The 21,616-nt window shown below is 44.3% G+C and overlaps 2 protein-coding genes across 12 annotated transcripts; one reads left to right on the top strand and one right to left on the bottom strand.

Annotated features, from left to right (window-relative positions):
* Window positions 1-907: 907 nt before the first annotated feature.
* LOC123652512 (serine/arginine repetitive matrix protein 3-like) lies at window positions 908-3,347 on the bottom strand. The gene is made up of 3 exons (XM_045582900.1): window positions 3,286-3,347; window positions 1,978-2,900; window positions 908-1,149 (listed from the first exon to the last, which is right to left on the bottom strand). The coding sequence occupies exons 1-3, from the start codon at window positions 3,345-3,347 to the stop codon at window positions 1,124-1,126; spliced, it is 1,011 nt and encodes a 336-aa protein (XP_045438856.1). The 3' UTR covers window positions 908-1,123.
* On the top strand, window positions 2,154-20,536 carry ZNF821 (zinc finger protein 821). Of its 11 annotated transcripts, XM_045582725.1 has the most exons (9): window positions 2,154-2,263; window positions 2,942-3,007; window positions 4,307-4,394; window positions 5,605-5,721; window positions 13,863-13,988; window positions 16,697-16,842; window positions 17,498-17,602; window positions 18,620-18,786; window positions 19,567-20,536. In XM_045582725.1, exons 4-9 carry the CDS (start codon window positions 5,682-5,684, stop codon window positions 20,219-20,221), a joined length of 1,239 nt encoding a protein of 412 aa, XP_045438681.1. In that variant the 5' UTR covers window positions 2,154-2,263; window positions 2,942-3,007; window positions 4,307-4,394; window positions 5,605-5,681; the 3' UTR covers window positions 20,222-20,536. The 11 variants fall into 11 exon arrangements, with proteins under 11 accessions (XP_045438681.1, XP_045438680.1, XP_036297017.1 ...); XM_045582724.1 differs by lacking the exon at window positions 4,307-4,394; XM_036441116.2 differs by lacking the exon at window positions 2,154-2,263 and having other exon boundaries at window positions 2,864-3,007.
* Window positions 20,537-21,616: the final 1,080 nt, after the last annotated feature.

Raw genomic sequence — 21,616 nt, 5'->3', positions numbered from 1 at the left:
CCACTGAGCCAAACCAGTTTCGACCAGAAAGGTTATTAAAGTAGCATTATTATGATCCTATTTTATTTGCAACTCAAGGAGATAGAACAAGCTGCTCAGCTTTACACAATAACTTAATGATGAAGCCAAGACATTTCATTAGAGGCTTTCTCGAAATGATTTACCTGCTAGCTACTTTCATGCTGAAGACATCAACTGCCCGGCAGGGTGTGGCTCAGTGATTGAGCATCGACCTATGAACTAGTAGATTGTGATTAGATTCCTGGTCAGGGCAAGTGCCCATATTTGGGGCAGGGAGGCATGGAGGAGGCAGCCAATCAATTATTCTCTCTCAACATTAATGTTTCTCTCTCCCTTTCTCCCTCTCTCCCTTCCTTTCTGAAATCAATAAAAAATATATTTTAAAAAAGGAAATATCAACTATGTCAAGTTTAAAGGTACATAATACTACCTTTTTTTTTTATCTCTCGGTCTAAACTCACCAAGAATTACTGTTACGTATGAAAGCCTATGTTTTATTCCAGCTTGCATTCTTATATTAAACTGTTTAAAAACTTTCTGGTTGGATGAGAATATTCCTTTTTTTTTTTTTTTTTTTTTTTTGCTTCCTAGGAATTAAAATTTAAACAAAACTGAAATATTTCCTTAACCAAAATGAAAGAATAATAATTCCTACTTATAATGAAGAATGAATGAATGAATGAATGAATTGTAAAGGACCAAGATCCTTTAATACAGCCATTCTCTCACATTAATCACAAGATGCAGACAATGATATCATCTCATTGGGGATTTATGAGAAAGACATTTTGCAATACCAGGACTTGTTGCTTACTAATCAAGGGTCAGCATCTTCATTAGCTCTGTCTTTGTGGGGTCAGTAATCATAAAACATATTTGCAGACTATACATTTCATGTGTTCATTTTACTTAATCACCACAACAATCTATGAGAACAGAGGTCAGGAATTATGACATTATTATCCATTTTACATCTCAGGGAATAGACGTTCAAAATAGGAAAGTGCCTTGCCCTAGGTCACCAGGCTCATCCGTGACAGAGCTGGGTGGGACTCAAAACTGATCTAACATTTTCTTCCCACGGCATTCCCCACCAAGGAAGCTATGTCAGAGGCAGGCTCAGGAACTCTACAAGAAGAGAGAATAAGAAGGAAAGGCAAGTAGTGAGGAACTAGAAAGGGACGATGACAGGGGAAGGAGGTGTTTTATTAGGAAGTGAGTCTTAACCCCTCTCAATGGTCCCACATGTCCCTTGAGTGGCAACAGTGTCATTGCTACAAGTTTCCCTGCTCCAAATTAATCCTATGCCCCTAGGTACACAGCTACAGTTGTTATTTGAGAACCATGTTGGAGACTGGAATGATTTTTTTTTTTTTGTGTGTGTGTGTGTGTGTGTGTATGTGTGTTTTTTTAATCTAAAGATTTTTTTTCGGAGGTCTTGACAGCTGGACCCAGGCCCTCCCACCAAGACTCTTGGGATCCGAAGAAACCCTGAAATATGGGGAACTGAAGGGAATAGGGTTTCGGTGGAGGGGGGGTGGGAGGTGGGTGACTAAGGTTGAGCTAAGGGGAGGGGGAGCCTGCGGTGGAGCTGTGGTTAGGGGATGTGGGTTCTGTGGCTGAACTTGAAGGTGAGATAGGAAACCAGGATCGGGGCTGACAGTCAGGGAGGGTGGAGTTTGCAGGTCCAGGCGGGGTTGGGCGGCAGCAGAGGAGCGGAGAACGCTGGAGAAAACACCGCGCAAGGTGCGCGCCTGGGTGGTCCCCGGGGCGCGGGGCGGGAGGCCAGGCCCCCCCCCTTATGCGCCTGCGATTGGCTGCTCCCTCAAGCCCCGCCTCCCGGGACCCTCGCTTCCCCCCGCAAGCCCCGCCCACACCGCGGGCGCGCGCCCAGGAGCGGGGCGAGGGGACCGCGCGGGCGGAGGGAGGGAGAGGGAGGGAGGCTCGTGCACGCGCCTCGCCCGCTGCCGGTGCGCGAGCAGCGCGCTCCCGCCGCCCGCGTCGCCATCTTTTCCCCCTCCGTCCGTCCGTCTGTCTGCCGTTGGGCTTTGTCCGTCTCGCAGCGCCGCCCCCCTTCGGCTCCACCGCCCCTCGGCTTGGCCCGCAGCTGCCCTCCGCCTGCCTGCGGGGCCCGGTCCCGGAGAGCCAGGCCCGGCCGGCCCCAGCCGCAGCCCCGGGGCCCATTGTCCGGCGGTCCGTCTGTCCGGAGGCGGGGCCCAGGGACCCGGAGCCGAGGCGCCGGGTAAAGAGACCCCCCTCCCCGCCCCCGACTCCTTCCCTCCCGGGGGCCGGGCTGAGGATGCGGGTCCCCGGCCGTCGGTCTTTTGTCTGCCCGGAGGGAAGAGAGGGGCTCGCTCCGGCCTGGGGGGTGGGGGCAGCCCAGGCTCCTCCGACCCAGCCCCCTCCCTGCCCGGGTCTCCGGAGTCCGGCGGGTCCCGGCCGGCTCCCCTCCCTCCCGGTCACTCCTCCTTTGGGGCGCGGGAGGGACGTCGGTGCAGCCGCCCCTCCCGGCTCGGGCCCAGGTCGGCTCGGCCGGGAGCAGCCGGGACGGCCCCGGCGTCTGACAGGCGGGGAGGAGCCGGGGAGGGAGGGAGGAGGGAGGATGGGCGTGGGAGGGCACACCCGGGTATCGGTCCGTGTCGCCGGCTCCCGGGGAAGCTGCTAAATTTAGACCGCGGACAAGACGGTGCTGTCTGATGAGGGTTTGTCTGTCGGAGCCGCTGCGGAGGACCCACTCACTCCGCTGGCTTTTGGGCCGATCCTTCTCCCGGGGATCCACCTGGCTCGTCCTGCCGGAAGCCCAAAGGGACCATCTCCTCGGCTGATGGTGACACCCGCTGCTGACCGAACCGGACCGAAGGGAGGCGGCGGCTGGCTGGCTACGCGATCAGCTTTCTTGTGCTCTCTCCTTCTCTGGCAGATAGAAATCAGCTGGGATCCGGACGAGTTTACTTTTCCTCCGTGGGGAACGCACCAAGAGCTGGAGGTGGGGAATGGTGCACCCTCTTTTTCTTAGAACTTGGCTTTCACCCGTTTTGTTTTTGTTCTTTTTGTTGTTGTTGTTGCTAAAGTCCGTGGTGCGTTCTGGAAGCTGCAACCTAACACTTGTGGGAGAGGCAAGGGACAGTGTTGTGGGGGAGACGGTGCTCCCCCTTCCCGCCCCCAAGGACTTTGAACCTCGTTCTAAAAGACAGACAAAAAGCTGCCTTCCTTTTTTTTTTTCCCAATCGAATCCCCTTGTAGATTTGAATCGCACCAGTTTACCTTTCTTTCCTATCCCGGCTTTTCTTGGAGATGGTGATGTCCAGGCGGTTCTCCATTGACATTTTTGTGTTGGTTTCAGGTTCGGGCTTGGGAACTCGGGCAGTGTTAAAAAGTGAAATGGAATGAGTGACCTTTAGGCCAGTGTGCCTATGGATTTCATTACCGTTTGGTGCCTGCAAAAGCCCCGAGATCTTGTGTGGTTAAGAATGTACTTTCGGTGCTATTTATTTATTTATTTGCAAGAGTCCTCTGCTCTACAGGCTTTCTTTTTTGAGGGATGGAGAGTATTTGCTTAATTTTCCCTTAAATCCCTCAGGTGTGAAGTTCCTTTGGGTACCATCTGGTCAATTCCCCATCTGGCCACTAGGAGGATTATGAGATGCAGTGGACACTGCCAATTTAAATACGCAGATGCTCCTCTGTGTCCAATAGTAGCTTTAGTATTGAACTATTGCCTCACCAAGATGATCGGAATAAATGAGCGGAAAGTCCTTCAGAAGGATCTTTAATAGTATCTTTATCCCACAGTTTCAATTTCTGATCTTGATGGAGCGAAAATTTAAAGATTCATTAAGATTTCGTATTTTCCTTCTGCAATAGAGTAGGTGTAGCTCTGCAAATTTTAGAACAACAACAACAACAAAAAATGAAAGACAACCTGCATTTCATTCAGCTTTCTGCTTTCCCATTCCATAGACTTACAGGAAAAGTGCATAGTACCCAAAGTGTAAAATTCCTTCACTGCTTTCATTAATAAAATAACTACTTTTTAGAAAGAAATGATCTACACGAAACTTAGAATGGAGAACATACACCATTAGCATTAGCACTCAGCACACTGCCCTCTAAATCAGCGTCGCTAACCGGTGGTTCGTGAGGTCCGAAAGGTTGGCAGCCGCTGCTCTAAATAGTTAAAATTGATTTTTATGTATATTTGGAGTTTTGTTTTTTGTTTTTTTTTTGTTTTGTTTTTTTTGGTTGTTAATTAAAGGTCTGAAAAAGAACTGTGTTTGATATGCAGATATGATAGAAGACTGCCTGAAAGCTGCTTCCTTTGCCACTTCCTGTGGAGGCCTGTCTTTGCCATTTGCGGTTTCTTTCTTCTTTTGGTAAGGGGAGGCAAGATCTGATTACAGGTCTCAGGTCCTTCCTAGCTACATAGAGGAGTTCTGGAGTGCACAGCATAGCTAGGAGTCGCCTCTCATACTGCCTCTACAATTTTATCTTTGCTCATTCGCTGTGCATATACTTTGAGGAGGCAGGAACGGGAAGAAAGCTTAAAGGGTGACCAGATCCATACTCTTGTCTTTGGTAGGAAAAGGAATCTAGGTCATCTTAATCAGTCTGTTTCTTCACTTGATCTTTCAAAGAAAATTTCACAGCTTCCGGTACTAAAGCACTTCAGGCTCTCTAACAACACTGACTGCTGGGAAAGTCTTGTAACTAACCGGGAACCTCCAGGCTTACGGATCCACGCCCTCCTGTTCCAGGGAAACAGCGCATGTCTCTGCAGCACTGCTCCCTTGACACGCTTTTCTCGTTGTTTCTCCCACTGATCGCTCTGCTGCGTAGAGGCTGGATTGAGAAGAGGCACTAAAGTCACTAACTTTGACCACAGCTCCAGACCATGCGAGCGGGGCCAGGTTGATGTCCCACATTGGGGTGCCGAATTAGTGGCTCAGCCACGTGGATGGCATCTGGCTCTTCTGGTGAGAGCCCGTCTTCAGCATTGGAAGTCTGATTGGCTTCAGTGCCCTGTCATCCCCAGTGCCCAGCGCTTGTGCCGGCATCACTAAACACTGGCTCTGCTCCCTGTGTTGTTTGGAGATGTTTTCTTGTCTCAGGCATATGATGCCTTTGTCACCTCCAGGTGAGGTAACGCCTGGAGGCTCCCACTGGGGAGGACCACAGGGCGTGGCTTCCAGTGGGCATGAGAGCTGCCCCCCTCCTTAGCCTTTGCTGCTTCCTTTCACAGCTCACGGGGATTTGTTCCTTTGAGCCCACGGCACTACTAACACTGATTGCCCGAGTTACTTGCTTCCTTTTTTTATCCTGATCACGAGCATGCAACAGTATTCTGGATTCCATAGATAGTTTTAGAGTGGAATTTCTAAATCCTCTCAAGGAGTCCCTTCTTAAACTTCTTGGGACCTTGATGTGCCAGAGATTTATGAATTTCTTTCTTTAATGAGTCCAGTTATTTATAACTGGTGAGTTTGATACACTTAAGAACTATTTTTAAAAATCTTTTTTATCTGTTAAGTTTGTATGATATCTGGGCAAAATGACATGTGCTAACTATATCCCTTTTTCTTGTAGGTCAGCACCCTGCAAGGAGGTAGTAACACATCCAGTCGTGAAACTGGGAAAGGCCAGAGCTCTTGGATCAGGGAAACATGTCCCGTCGGAAACAGACAAATCCAAATAAAGTTCACTGTGAGTACTGGGCTTTGTCTTCTGGAATCTGGATGGGAATGGAAGAGGAATCTGGATTTAGGTTAGAGGCTTACACTAATTTGTGAAGAAAAAATAAGGGTTAAAAGTGTTGAACATGATGGAGTTAAAGTGTGTTTGTTTGCTGGAGAAGGCGTTAGAAAACTGTGTTGGGAGTAGGTGTGTTTGTTTCATTCTTATTATTCATATAATAAACATTTATAGGATATCTATTCTGTGAAAAGTCTTGTGCTAGATGCCTGAGCTATAAAACAATAAAAGGATATATAAAACTATAATGTAGCCATTATTTGATAATATATGCTAAGTGTCAAATAGGAATGTTATACACTTTATACTATTGAAGTTAAGAGGAGGGAGAGAGCATCGTAGACTGAGGTAGCAAGGGAATGTTTGATGGAAGAGGCCCTAGACCATGAACTTGAACTGGGTCTTAGAAGGTAGAAAGTGATTATTTCTTTATTGATTGATTTTTATTGATTTCAGAGAGAAAGGAGGGGAAGAGAGAGAGAAACATCAATGACGAGAAAGAATCATTGATTGGCTGTCTCCTGCATGCCTCCCTACTGGGGATTGAGCTCACAACCCGGGCATGTGCCCTTGATTGGAATCGAACCCAGGACCCTTCAGTCCACCGGCTGACGCTCTATCCACTGAGCCCAAAAAGCTAAGGTAAAGTGAACTTTTTAAAAAGAGGAAGGGAGAAGTAAAATTGGAGAGGGTGAGCAAAGACGTAAGAGGAAGTACATGTGATATGTTCAGGGGACAAGGAGACTTTGGATGAAGCAGAAGTTTCATTTTGGGCAGAAATCATAGGACATGAGGTTGAAGATGTTTAACTCTATATCAAGTGTGTCAAAATCGTGGCCAGTAGGCCACATGCCTGCCATGAGTTGTACATTGTAGAGTCCTAAAGGCCAGGCCAAGTTCAAACTTCATTCCATAGACAGAAAGGAGCTCCTGAAGGTTTTTAAGCAGAGAGAGTGAGTGACATTGAGAATGCAGTGTTTTGGGATGGATCATACGAGGTAATAGGAAGACCAGGTATGCACTGTTGCCTTGCATTATTTCTCAATAGTTTTGAGTGTATGTTTTATGTCAGTAATTGGATTGTAAACTTCTAAAGGGCATATATATTTCCTGCTATCCCTCTCAACTTCTGGCACTGCTCATAGAGAGTGTTCGAGTAACTTAAAATACCTTATCAAATTAATAATAACATATCTATGTAGGACCGAGACAATCAATCAGGCAGTTTCCTATGATCTGAGGAGATAAGCATCCTCACCTAAATATTTATAAAAGAGAAGAATAGCTCCCTATAATGGAGGATTGACTAAATCAAGTACAATAACATTTGAAGAGAATTCAGTGGTATAATATATGAAATATTTTTTAAAGAAAATAAATCCATTTGAGAAGATAGACAAGAAGTTAAGAGGACCAACGTTTATTAAAAAGATACTGTATGCCAGGCACTATGTACCTTTTCTTGTCTTATTGGGTAATTTCAAGAGAGAAAATAGTAGAAGCAGAGGAATTTAGGGAACTTCAACATATTATAGAGGATGCGATTAGGGTAGCAGACCTCCTTAGACAATTAATTCTCTGTTGACTAATGAGTTTGCCGACCACTGTACTAGACTAAATGTTACTGTGTAGTTGGAAGCTGTGAGGATTAGGCAATTGTGGCATATTGTACGCAAAGAGGTAAAGGGTAGTGTATGACAGTGGTCGGCAAACTCATTAGTCAACAGAGCGGCAAACGGTTGGCTTGTGAGCAGCATGTGGCTCCTGAGCCGCAGTTTGCCGACCACTGCTCTAGGTGAATGTGGAAGGCTGCTTGATATAAAGGTGAGTGGTTTAAGAAGGATTTAGAAATTGTTGCTAAACAGTAAAATGTAGTGGGACTAAATGGGAGGATCGTTGAGAGAGAACATGAAGCATCTCTAGCATAGGGAATACAACACAGTGACTTAGGAGGATTATCTTCTCCTCTGGTTGAAGGTGAGTGTTGACTGATAAAAGGCACAGACGTGACCTCAAGAAGACAGGGCAGGAAAGGTACTCTTAAAAAAAAAAAAAAAAAAAAAAAAATATATATATATATATATATATATATATATATACATATATATATACACACACATACATATATATATATATATTATTGATTTTTTTACAGAGAGGAAGGGAGAGGGATAGTGACATTCTCAATGTCACTCACTCTCTCTGTTAAAAATTTTAGTAGCTCCTTTTTGTCTACAGAATGAAGTTTGAACTTGGCCTGGCCTTCAGATGAGAGAGAAACATGGATCAGCTGCCTCCTGCACACCCCCTACTAGGATGTGCCCGCAACAAAGAACGTGCCCTTGACCAGAATCAAACCTGGGACCCTTGAGTCCTCAGGCCAACACTCAATCCATTGAGCCAAACCGGTTTCGGCAGGATAGGTACTCTTAATAGAGATGATGGGTTCACGAATAAGGCAGTCATAGGAGTTGGGTATTTACCTATACAAACCTCCTGTCCAAAGAGACTGGTTGGATTTGAGGAAAGATGAGGTGGATGATAGCATGATTGTGGCAAGGCCAAGGGGAGCCAGTAAAGGCTTGTGTGGCCTGTGCCCGTGTCCACATGGCACATACCCATCAGCTGCATCTCCTCCCACCATAGCCAGTCAAACCGGGACGAGCTGGAATTAGAGTTGGAAAACAGATGGACAGTCAGGCCGTGGACAAGGACAGAATATCACACTCGCGCAGCTGCAGACATGCCGTGTCCGGAGCAAGGGAACATTACATTGTGGTGGAGCGGGTGGGACTTTGCAGCCTCTCTGGTGGTGCCATGAGGAGAGCTGTGAACAAATGCTCAGCTGCCACTAAAAGGCAGACCCAAGGAGGGGCTATTTTCGGTGATGCATTTGGGCAGGGAACTGGGAGGGCTTCTCGGGTGATTGACTTAGGCTTGACCAAAGAAGAAGACAGTGGGATTGGCTGGTCTCCAAGGGGGTCTCCTGTTTATTTACTCTTTGGAGACTGAAGCCGATCCTACCTGTTTTGAAAGGTCATCTTCTCATGACAGTAATGACAAATAGAAATTGGGCATTTCAGTCTTCTAAACACTTGAGACTACTCTCTCCTTTCAGTGAAATGGAACCAATTAAATGTATTGAATTTAATGCTGCTTGTCCATTTAAAGTAAATGGGATGGACTCGGGGTCTGGGAGGCAGGAAAGCCTGCCGAAGCTCTGCTTCAGCATCAAAGGCAGTCGGCACTTGGGCAGAGTCAGGCTGAGCTCCATTAGCTCTGCCTTCTGGGAAGAAGAAGACTGTGTGGCATGAAGCTCAAAGCCCACCTAAAAGAATCTGTTAAGAATCCCACTACTGCAGGCTGGCAGCGTTTATCCGACTCACTTCAGAGGCAATGGGCAGGCTGTTCTGACATTTACTTGGCTTTCCGCTGGACTGGCTGTGTATCTCAGAAATATTCAGGCAGACTCTTGGGTTTTGCCCAGCTCATTAATAGACTTGATGAGAGCTTTTGGAATAAAAGCCCAGATTTGTTAGTCACAGAGAAACTGCTGAAGGGCTGAAATCTATTAGACCTTCCTCATCTTACCCTTCTGAGTATAACTTTTTGTCAACTCTTTCTAGAGAGGTTGAAAATAGAGTGCCTCGTACACTCTCATTTGGTGTCTTTATACCAAGCAAACCACTAAGAAAAGGAAAACTTTTTCTGAAGAGCTTTTGTTTTCAGATTGCAACGTATATTCAAAAGCTTTCAACTTTACTTAAGAGCTTTTCAGCTGAAACCAGTTTGGCTTAGTGGATAGAGTGTTGGCTTGCGGACTGAGGGGTCCCGGTTCGATTCGGCTCAAGGAATCGAACCTTGGTTGTGGGGGGTGTTCAAGAGGCAGCGGATCGATGTCTCTCTCTCATCGATATTTCTAACTCTCTATCCCTCTCTCTTCCTCTCTGTGAAAATCAATAAAATATGTATTTTTTTAAATACATATTTTATTGATTTTTTTACAGAGGAAGAGAGAGGGATAGAGAGTCAGAAACATCGATGAGAGAGAGACATCGATCAGCCGCCTCTTGCACACCCCCTACTAGGAATGTGCCTGCAACCAAGGTACATGCCCTTGACCAGAATCGAACCCGGGACCCTTCAGTCCGCAGGCCGGCGCTCTATACACTGAGCCAAACCGGTCTCGGCAAAATATGTATTTTTTAAAAAAGCTTTTCAGCTGAAACCGGTTTGGCTCAGTGGTAGAGCGTCGGTTGGTTGCGGGCACATCCCCGGTGGGGGGTGTGCAGGAGGCGGCTGGTCGATGTTTCTCTCTCATCGACGTTTCTGGCTCTCTATCTCTCTCACTTCCTCTCTGTAAAAAATCAATAAAATATATTAAAAAAAAAAAAAAAAAAGCTTTTCAGCTTTTACAGAGAAGTAGGAAAAATGCATTTGTAGTCCCTTCTCTTCTAAAAAGTGCAGTTTGTTTTATTTTCATTCAGTGTCCCTGCGAGGTGAATGATTATGTTCTCAACATGTGATCGCACCTTGGATTAAGAGACTGTCAGCTAGAAATGGAATCCTAAGCTCTTCACTCCCAATACTAGCTCGTCTTTTCTGAATTTAACATCTGCTGTTAGGATATGTTTCAGCTGCTATCCTTAATGTCAGTCAGCAAGAAACTGCATTTGCTGGAAGGACAAAAGTAGGTTTAAAGCATGAGTATGTGAAACACAGTTTCTTCTTCTTTTTTTTTTTAATTGATTTTAAAGAGAGAAGAAGGGAGAGAATGAGAGAGGAACTGCAATTTGTTGTTCTTTATTTATGCATTCATTGGGTCACTTTTGTATGTGCCCGACCGAACCTGCAACCTTGGCATATCAGGACAATGCTCCAACCAAGTGAGCTACCCGATCAGGGGCAGTTTATTCTTAAATTCTTATTAATTATTCTATTATTTTTCATACAAACAACTGTAAGCCTACTTTTGCCCATCCATGCATTTAACTGCACCAAGGACTCAATAAAGAGAATTGTAAAATCTTTATCTTTCTAATAACTTTCATCTCAGCTTCTCATCTGTTTCACAAACTTGCTTGTATGGCCTTGTTTTTATCTGGTTTGAAAAATCTTAACCAAATCAAATAGTGTGTGTGTATATATACATACATACATATATATATATATATATATATATATATATATATATATATGTATATATATACACACACACACATATATATATATTTATATATTTAATTATATATATATATAATATTTAATTGATTTCAGAGAGGAAAAGAGAGGGAGATAGAAACATAAATACCCACATTAAATAAGATCGTTGCCCTACATTAATATCTAGAGATTACAGGATTTTTTTTTTTAACCTACCCAACGGTCTCAAGATAGAAGGAAATGATTCTACATTATACAAGCAGGCAATTGTATAACACTTCTTAATCATTAGTATCTATGAATCACATTATACTTAATTATGACATACTTTTAACAAGTATCACTGCTTTCTGGTGAAAGGATAATTCTGGACAGCCATATTTTAGGGATTAAATAAATAGTGACTACTGGAAGATTATTCACACATCTTTTCTTATGAGGTCTGCCAAAATCACGTCCTTTTTTTTTTTTAAATGACTTTTATATAGTTTGCTTTAGTTGATGTTTAAAATAGGAATAAAGTTTACCTTAGCCTCTTTTCTCAAGCCAGGAACAGAATAAAATACAAGAGCACAGCTTTTCTCTCCAAACTGCCAAAAAGGAATGACAATTAGTTCATTTCACCTGTCCTAGGGTAGATTGCCTAGGTGAGCAAAAAGTGCTAGCTAGGGAAGTTCTATGGAATAGACCCTTCTCTGTTCTGGGAAGGCCTAAATATTTAAACATCAATAGACAAAGATAAATTTTAAGCTCCAGTTGATAGAGACCAAACTGAAGTACTAGCTGCTATTGAAAGGGACATATACTTTTAGATGCCTTTTTACTAATCCAATCATGATTTTCTAATAGAAAGGGGGGTGAGGTATATATTCTAAATATGCTATAAACCTAGCTGGTTTCTGGCGAGGTTCCTTTAGAGATGAGCAGTAGCACTGATGAGAATGATCTGTCCCTTGATAATTAATTATATGCTGGTATATAACTTGTTTCATAGTGCCATATCTGCCCATAGCCACCAGGTCTGAAAACATGCATATACCCAGAAGAATTCAGTAACTATTCCAGTTGGCCATGGTCTTATGATTACAATGGAACCAATGTGGAGAAATTAAATATTTTACTTTTGCAAAGAAAGAAGAGAATTCACAATAACACAATTCAATTTTTGCTTTCTCTAGCAGTAATTAAAATCCAGTGTGTCATCTTGGATATTATGAAAGTAGACTTAAAGCAGCTTATTTTTCCTTTACTTGAGGGCTGTATGGTTGCAATACATTTGAACTCTAACCACCTCTACTCCCATTCACAGTATCAGTCAGAGTCCCCATAATATTAGTTACTCTGACCCAGGCATGGTACTACCACATAGTATCAGAACCATCAAAATGATGGTCCCTGTTGTCATATACTGGTCCTGAGAACATTATTTTGATATTTGAGTTATAGTTACCAGTTTCTTATGATATGAAGATAACAATATCACTAGGATCAGAGCCATTCTTCTCAGAGACAGCATTTGTTTTCAGCAAAACTACTATGATAAAGCGCCTAGCTTTCTGCTTATATCACTACTAGAAAGCAGTTTAAAAACATGGCTAGTAGAGTTGGGCAAACCTAGGTTTGATTACTTAGTTCCACTACAGACTTTAGTTTTCTCCTAAGTAAAACATGGGTAGTTATACCTACCACATAGAATTAACAGAGAAGTAAGGTAAGGTAACAACTATAAATCATTTAACATAGAATCTGGAGCTATTATTAGTGTTCAGCACTTAGCATATAGTAAACTCTCCATGAATATTTGCTGAATGAATGCCTAAGTAATCCCATGAAGTCTACTTCACATCCATTCTCTCATTGCCTCCGGACTAGTAGTGCAGATCAACTAACCTGTTCATTTTTCCTACATCATTGTCTCCTGCTTGGAACTTGAGCCTGTTTACTCCCCTTTCTCTCCTCAGTAAGAAGCGCTATTGGTCTATTGTCAATCTTTTCACTAGGGCTTTTATTATTCTCTCTTGGTAGCTGTGGAATGGGGACTGTAGTTTCCACTCTGACTGAGATAATGGAAACCTCGAGAAACCCAATTCTCTTTTCTCCTTATGCCTGGCCTCTTGGAAATAAAAGAACACTTAAATGTTAACTCTTCAGTAACCACAGAGATCCCAGGCAGAGTTCATCAGAAGTAAGTGTATAATCAAGGACAGGTCTAGGGCTTTTGGATATTGCATACTAACAAACAAACAAAGACCCAGGACACCAGATGAAATATTTGTTGCAAATTAGATGGCATGTTTCAGGAAGTATGTCCCTTAGCAGAAGTGTGTTCTCCTTTTAATCCATTATTCAACTCATTGTTGATTTGCTTCTGGATAATTCTGATAGGCATTAGAAAGGAAGTCAAGGAAGAACTTCCAGAGCATGTCTTAAGGAGAATGAATGAAAGACGGGATTATATACTGTTATCTAGATGGATTATTGGAAGCACTGGTTTATAGTCAAGAGATAGACATTAACTCAGGGCATAATGCTAGTACCTTAAAGTTCACAGATTGTGCCCATATTTATTGCCATATCTTTATCCTATTCCTTTGTCTCTTCTTGCCTCTGTCTCACCAATCCTGATGGAAGGTTGTAAATGGAATTGAGAATCTAAAGCTAAATTTATAAAGTAGCAATTGATCACTTTTAAAAAGGAGTAAAGATTAGGACAATTTAAGGGAAGCATATGATGCTTTCTAGAGCATCTGGCTTACCCGGAAGAGTAGCTGAGCCCAGAAACAGTTGTAGGCAACAAGCTGACTTGGAGATGGATGACTCCACCACAGGGAACCTGCCGCCTCCCTTTGAATGGTCTGACTTTCCAACTAGCTTGCCTGAGGATGTGCTGTCCAGCTGGTGGCCTGACTATTTTTCCTTGTGACCACTAGGGGATCAAGTATTTGCTGGGCTAGAAGAGCAAGCCCGCCAGGCGATGATGAAAACTGATTTTCCTGGAGACCTTGACGGTCAGCGACAAGCTATCCAACAACTAAGAGACCAGGACTCCAGTAGCAGTGAGTTCTGCACCTTCTGGTAATGACTCAGGGCAATGGGAGAAGAATTATCGGAGTGGGTGTGCTCTGGGGATTGTGCATGGGGTTGGGAGGAAGACATGAAGAAGGAGATTTGTGGAGCCTCAGTGTTCCCAAAGGCGTTCTAAGGTCTGTGGGCATATTCTTATCCAGAGAGCGAGAACAGGTTTGGCATGATGGTTGGTTTGTTTTTTTAACTCATGGACTGCAGTACTTGGCACAGTACCATACACAAATAGGTTTTTGATGATTGTGAGAGACAGGGCTTAGGAATAATTAGTGCCCAAGCAGCCCTTGGTTTAGGTCAAGTGAAGAGAAAAAATCCGTCTCCTCGGATCTATTTGTTCACAATTAATAAAATGTAAGAATGGCATTAATGGAAATTTTTGCTTGAGGGCCTACTGTTAATATTATACAAGAGGTATTGTAAATTAATGAGATTATGTATCATATAAAATGCTGATGTCAAGGTCTTCCCTTCCCACACCAAGTCCTAAGTAGATCCCTGTGGTTAAAAGATGGGAAAGACAGAGGCTGGTAGCCAGACGAGCCCAGTGGATCGCCTGTTCCATGACCTGCCTGAACACATACACTTTGAGATGTGTTATTTTCTATGATGATTTCCACACTTTACTGATTTCATTCTTACTGGTTATTATTAGTGTTAATTCAGAGAGGGATTTCAGATTTTTCTTTCCATGTGGGGTTGAGGAAGAACAAAGAGGGAGAGTTCTGCAGCCTTCTGAGAACTACAGCTTCCACTCAAACTGTTAATTTAACAAAAAAAAATTTAACAATTAATTGCTCAGGTAGAGAAAAATAAGCCCACATATTTCTAGAAAACCTGTGGGAGCCATCAGTTTGAGTAACAGGTGGGAATGGCAACATCTATAAAAGTCTAACAGGTTTCCATCCTGGAAAAGATGCAGCATCTTTCTGGATAGCATACTCTTTTTCTTTTCTTTTTTAAAAATCTTTCTAGTAGAGAGATACATTTGGATTTTTGATAAATTACAAAAATGTGTTTGATGCATTGTTATCTTAGGCTAAGCCAGTGGTCAGCAAACTCATTAGTCAACAGATCCAAATATCAACATTACAACATTGAAATGTCTTTTGAGAGCCAAATTTTTTAAACTTCTTCTAATGCCACTTCTTCAAAATAGACTCGCCCAGGCCATGGTATTTTCTGGAAGAGCTACACTCAAGGGGCCAAAGAGCCGCATATAGCTCGCGAGCCACAGTTTGCCAACCATGGGACTAAGCTTACAAGTATTCCAGATAAGCTGGTGAGAAAGTCTGGTGTGATTTAATCTGTGCCAATCCTTCATTACTGAGATGAATTCAAACTAAAGCTTTGGGCTTGGGAAGAAGGCCAGATCCAGTATACCAATCCAGTGGAGTATCTAACAGAGACACACATAACTACTAACAGATGATTTGACTGGATTTTTTTTAAGAAGAAAGAGAATAGAACCAGTTTTGCCCAGATACTGGTCGATTTAGAAATTGTGCAAGGGATAGAAGAGAGAAGACAACAGCACGGTTGGCTAGGAAAGCTGAATCTCCTGCCATTGCAGAGAGACTAGTGAATCTCTCTCTGTATTTCTCCCTTGCTTACAGTCAGACCCAGGGGCCCAGGAGCCAGGTGGGATTGGGGCTGGAGTCTGGTAGCTTCTCTTGGCTTGGCTTCCTTTCGGGATCTTCAAAGTACTAGCACTTTTTTTCTTTCAGAAAGAACTCCCTTTGTAATTTTGGGTTTCTTGTTCAAAAAAATAATTTCTCCCTATTTTATAAATAATAGGGCAGAAATTCAGCTCCCACAAACCTTGACCTCCCCTTAGCCACATCCTGCTCCCTAAATGAAAAATTCAATTCTTCCTTTAGTCCCAATAAATTATATTCATTTTAAAGTAAAGAATAACCTGTTTCCTCTACTTAATGCATCCCTCAGATAATCCAAAGAACCAACAGAAACAACGGATTTATTTAGCCTAGAATGCTGAGTTACTAGCGGAGTAATAAGAACACTGTGAGTCAAATACTGCTACAAACTGCCTGAGGTTGTTTGCTGCACTAATTTTCCACTGTAATGAACAGCCTTTTCCCTATAAAGTGACATCATTTTAACCTAATTTACTACTGCCTCCTTTATTGATTAGAAGAAAGAAAAACTTGTTGGTGTTTAAGTGTGCCTTGGGGTTTGTTGAGAGAGGACAGATTAGTGGGACTCAGAACAGAAGAGTATATGTGACACCATGGAGAAATTGTGTGGGGTGGGGTTTTATGGAGAAAAGTAAGCTAATAAAATCAGTGAGAAGGGTTGGTAAATCAGAGGTGCTGTGTTGTGGGAATGAGCATGGTGTGAGGTATGAAGGAGTTGTGATTTGAAGTGTGAGATATTTGGGAACCAAATGAGTAAGAAGTAACTGTTTTTATGATAATGTACAGGATATTTCCCAATGCAGTTTTGCCTCAGATTTTCTCTTTAGTGTTTATATGGCATTATAAACAACAGCTATAACTGGTTTCCACATAACATGATTTATACCCAACTAAGCACGGACACAAACTATATTATGGAAGATCTAAAAATGTTTTCCATTATAACTGCAAACTCTAGGGTGGAAAGTAACTCAAGATGTATTCATTGCAAAAATCAGAACAAGTGACCAGTTTGTGTGTTCCAGGTGACAGTGAGGGTGATGAAGAGGAGACCACACAAGATGAAGTCTCTTCCCACACATCAGAGGAAGATGGAGGGGTGGTCAAAGTGGAAAAAGAGTTAGAAAATGCAGAACAGCCTGTTGGTGGGAACGAAGTGGTAGAGCATGAGGCAAGTGACAAATGGCTCCTGAGGCCAGGAGCACCCCTTACGCTTCTGTTTGGCCTGACGCCTCTCATCCATATATAACAGTCTTGCCTCTGACAGTCTCCTGGGCCTTCATATGAAGGCCCTCTTCCTTCACAGCACCAGTTATCCAAACCTCAGACACAATTCTTATCACTTACATATCAGACACCTACATTTCACCCCACCATGTACAGCTCTCTTTCCAGACAGCTGTACAAAACTTTGCAATGACACCTTTGCAAAGCTGTTAGCTGTCTTCCTGAGGCTTGCTCTTGAATATGTTTGCAAATTTAAGTCCAAGTGTTACCTCACTAAAATGCTTCCTGAAGATTCCTGCAAGAAGCATGGCAAGAGGAAAGCTAATCCTTTCTCTACAGGTTACCGTGGGGAAAACAATAGCTAAGCTCTCTCTGGGGCAGGCCTGTGCCCTCATGGCAGGAAACCCTGGAGAAAATAAAGATTCGTGCAAGTTAACTCCCACCTCCCTATTAGTTTTTTCTTTGGTCTGTATGGATACCTGAGAATAATATGTGCTATCAGGTTGTATTTTTTATAACAGGATACCTTATAAAAGAAGCAGGGGCAGGGAAGAGACTGGTCAGCAGTCTTAATGAATTGCCTACTTATTGAATTGCAGGTCACAGAGAATTTGAATACTGACCCCTTACTTGGACTCTGCCAGTGTCCCCTCTGCCAGCTAGACTGTGGGAGTCGGGAGCAGCTGATTGCTCACGTGTACCAGGTATGGCGCGAGGAGCTGCGTGCTCTGGGACTCAAGGGCCAGCAACTTGTTTAGCCTTTGTCTCCAGCTCCCAAAGGAACCCGGGGCTGTTGTTCTCATTCAGACTCACTCCAGTCCTCAGAACACTTTGGAGAATAAGTGGAATATGCGGGGTAAATATGTCTTGGGTTCCCATGCAGACATATTACGAAAATTAAGTACCATTTAAAAAATTACTTAATGCATATTTTAAATAGTGAAATAAAAAATAACACCTGTTAATAATGAGGGCTTTGTTTTAAAAAAAGAAAAAATGAATTAACATAAATGTTTCTGAAATACTGGAGAAAGTTAATGTAAGTAAAGGGATGAGAATAAGACAAACTTTTTTTTTTAAGTCCTCACCTGAGAACATGCTTAGAGAGAGAAAGGGAGAGAAGTAGAGAAACATCTATCGGTTGCCTTCCATACGCACCTGACCAGAGATCAAACGTGCAATCTGGGCATGTGCCGTGACTGGGAATCGAACCAGCAGCCCTGCAGTGCACAGGACCAGGCTCAACCAACTGAGCCACTCTGGCTGGGCAAGACAGACTTTTGTGTTCTTTTCCCCTGATCCAATGACAATGTGAGACAAGCAGTCAGAGAGAAATTACCCCAACCATGAATTCTCTCAGGCTCGGAAGACAGCTCTAGAACCCATTGTTCCTTAGTTCAGCCACATGTCCCAGAATGTAGTCAACAGTCTTAATTAATTGTCTACTTATTGAACCAAATTCAACCAGTAGGCAATTGCAGTTCAATAAGTAGTAGAGCTCAAACAAATGAAATGTGAGCAGTGGTCTGAATGGCCTGGCCCTTCAGAAAGTCCATTAGCACAGGAAAGTGTTAATTTTCCAGGTGCTAAACAGGGAGAATAGTTGCAAGTACCTTGTTCTGGGACTAAGGAAAGGGGACGTTTCCCCCAAAGTAGTTTCTAAATGGGTGTCGGTTGTCTTGGAGGTGGCGTGAGTTGACAGACTAAGGCTTGTCTTACAGCACACGGCAGCAGTTGTGAGTGCCAAGAGCTATATGTGTCCTGTCTGTGGCCGGGCCCTTAGCTCCCCAGGGTCACTGGGGCGCCACCTCCTAATCCACTCGGAGGACCAGCGGTCTAACTGTGCTGTGTGTGGAGCCCGCTTCACCAGCCACGCCACGTTTAACAGGTTAGCTGGGCACCTAACCCTTTTGTGTTGGGAACAAATCACTGGGTATGGATTCTGCTTTCCCAAGTCAAAGAAAAGGCTAGAGATCAGTAATGCAAAGGCAACTAATTGATTCTTCAACTCTTTGGAAATACAAATAATGAGACCAGTAAATATGCCCCTTCCATTAGTTATCTCCAAAGAGAAATGAATTCCCAATTTTTTCCCCCTATCACTATAATATTTTCACCTAGAAAGAGAGGTGGAGAAGTCCAAAAATATTCATGAGGAAGCATGGAGAAAAGTTAGAGGGTGCTGAAAGGACCCTGATGTGAGGACATAGTCCCTATGTCCCAGGCCGACTGGCCCAGTGTGAATTGTGTCCTAGTCCCATTAGCTAGCATGCGATGCAGAATTGGCCAGGGCAGGAGCTTGAGCCAGTGGGACTGTACCTGCCCTGAAGGCAGCCTCTACCTCAAGGACTGCCTCCCGCCGCGGGACTGCCCTACACAGCGCCTGCCAAACACCACCATTCTGGCTTGAGCGGAAAGGGCTTGTTTTAAGGGTTCATCTGGTTTTTAGTGGCTTGCTGTGGCCTTTGGTCAGTCTCTAACTCCAGGTGGGCTTTAAAACTTGGTGCACACCCTAGCCCAAAGAAGAGCAGGGAAGGAGAGGAAGTCCAACTCACCCCTAATGGTGAAATTAGAGCAACTGGCGAAGAAGGACAAGAATAAGTCAGAATTGAATACCAGAGCCTTGTCAGAAGGTGACACTAACCATCCCAAATGTTTGCTTTCCCAGTGAGAAGCTTCCTGAAGTGCTTAATATGGAATCCCTACCCCCAGCTTACAGTGAGGGCCCCTCCAGCGCCGAGGGGAAGGACATTGCCTTTAGTCCTCCAGTGTACCCTGCCGGAATCCTGCTTGTGTGCAACAACTGTGCCGCCTACCGCAAGCTCCTGGAAGCCCAGACCCCCAGCGTACGCAAGTGGGCCCTCCGTCGACAGAACGAGCCTTTGGAAGTCCGGCTGCAGCGGCTGGAACGAGAGCGCACAGCCAAGAAGAGCCGGCGGGACAATGAGACCCCCGAGGAGCGGGAGGTAAGGCGCATGAGGGACCGCGAGGCCAAGCGCCTGCAGCGCATGCAGGAGACAGACGAGCAGCGGGCGCGCCGGCTGCAGCGGGATCGGGAGGCCATGAGGCTCAAGCGGGCCAATGAAACCCCGGAGAAGCGGCAGGCCCGGCTCATCCGGGAGCGGGAGGCCAAGCGGCTCAAGAGGAGGCTGGAGAAGATGGACATGATGTTGCGAGCTCAGTTTGGCCAGGACCCTTCTGCCATGGCAGCGTTAGCAGCCGAAATGAACTTCTTCCAGCTCCCTGTGAGCGGGGTAGAGTTGGACAGCCAGCTCCTGGGCAAGATGGCCTTTGAGGAGCAGAACAGCAGCTCTCTGCACTGAACCACCAACACCCTCCTGCTTGCCCGCCTGCTCACCCGCCCACCCAAGCCCACCGGGATCAGTGCTGCAGCCACCCACAGGGCCCGTCCTCACTGCCAGAGGCAGGCCCAGGTTTGCTGCAGGTGGACCTGTGCACTCCTTGCATGTCGGAGCAGGATGAGGGGTCAGGAGGAAACCAGCACAAGGCTGGACAAGGGAGCAGGCACTCCGTAGAAATGGACTCCCCAGCCCACTGCTGCAGGGCATGCTGTAGGACTGCGGGGCCCCAAGGTGGCCCATGGAGTTTTAAGGGCAAATAAATTAATTTTATCTTTAGTGGCCCTTTCCTGCTTTTCTCTCAATTTCGTTCTAGCAAACGAAGTGATCTGGAAGAGGCCTGGGTGGAATTTCCAGGCAGACTTCTGGCAGCGGTTCTTTTCTCAGGGAGGGTACACCTCAACTTAGGCTCTCCAAGCAAAGGTCCCTGGGTATTTGGGCTGTTACAGGTTGATGAGACATAACTATGACATTAAAGAACCGGTGCTGACTTTGTGAGGGTCCAGTCCCACAACCCTAAAGAAAGTAATTAACAGTCTGAAGGACTATTAAAACCTAACTTACCTTTTCCAAACTCAGTAGTAGATGCCTTTCCTCATAACTGGCATTTTCATTTTTAAAAAAGTGGTTTCATACTTCTTTATTCAGGGGGTCCCATTTTCACTCCTCAATAGATTTCGTATATTTCTCATCTGCTTCTTCAGTTCATCTAGTTCTGAAGGGTTACTGAGTATCATCTTGATCAGCCAACCATCTGTATAACAAGATCTGTTGACAGGTCCCAGATTTTCGGCTAGAGCCTCATCAATTTGTTAGTATTTCGCTTTATAGAAGAGAAGAGTTCACTACCAGCTTTCACACTTTCCAAAACAACTTGTTTAGTTTTGTCCCAATTTCAGGCAGACTATGGTAAACATCTCCCAAAACTCCCTGTGCAAAATTGCTGATCCCACTGTTCCAATATAAATTTCTATTGTTATCCATTCAGGCTTCTCTGTGAATTTACACACATAGAGCAAATTGGGTTCGGTGTGCAGCATTGGCTTTAGGCCCCAGGCCCATTGGTGAGCAGGGCATGGTGTGTGTGTGTAGGAGGGGGTTATCATAGCAAAACTTTGTGGCCACCCACTAGTAGGGGGCATAACTGGCATTTTCTAAAGAGGATATGGTATTTAGACTAGGTGCTGGCTACTTTTCCCAGCAGAATTCAGTTTGTCAAACTTTTTTCCTCAATGTTTTTACTATTTACTTTTAAAGAGAAATATTGAGCCCTCTCCTGCATGCCCACTGCTGGGGAATCAAGCCCACAATTCAGGCATGTGCCCTAACTGGGAATGGAACTGGTGACCTCTCGGTGCA

The sequence above is a fragment of the Pipistrellus kuhlii genome, unplaced genomic scaffold (assembly GCF_014108245.1).
Source record: "Pipistrellus kuhlii isolate mPipKuh1 unplaced genomic scaffold, mPipKuh1.p scaffold_m20_p_17, whole genome shotgun sequence".
NCBI lineage: Eukaryota > Metazoa > Chordata > Mammalia > Chiroptera > Vespertilionidae > Pipistrellus > Pipistrellus kuhlii.
Note: the sequence above shows the minus strand (reverse complement) of the source record. Positions and strands in the feature narration are given on the sequence as shown.

Coding starts and splice junctions, on each gene's coding strand:
- ZNF821 (XM_045582724.1), top strand. CDS start 5,682: ATGTCCCGTCGGAAACAGACAAATCCAAATAAAGTTCACT. Junction 5,722..13,862: donor AAATCCAAATAAAGTTCACT/GTGAGTACTGGG, acceptor TGTGACCACTAG/GGGATCAAGTATTTGCTGGG. Junction 16,843..17,497: donor ACGAAGTGGTAGAGCATGAG/GCAAGTGACAAA, acceptor ATTGAATTGCAG/GTCACAGAGAATTTGAATAC.
- LOC123652512 (XM_045582900.1), bottom strand. CDS start 3,347: ATGTCAATGGAGAACCGCCTGGACATCACCATCTCCAAGAAAAGCCGG. Junction 2,901..3,285: donor AGCCGGGATAGGAAAGAAAG/GTAAACTGGTGC, acceptor CTGATCGCGTAG/CCAGCCAGCCGCCGCCTCCC. Junction 1,150..1,977: donor GCGCACCGGCAGCGGGCGAG/GCGCGTGCACGA, acceptor CTCTTCTTGTAG/AGTTCCTGAGCCTGCCTCTG.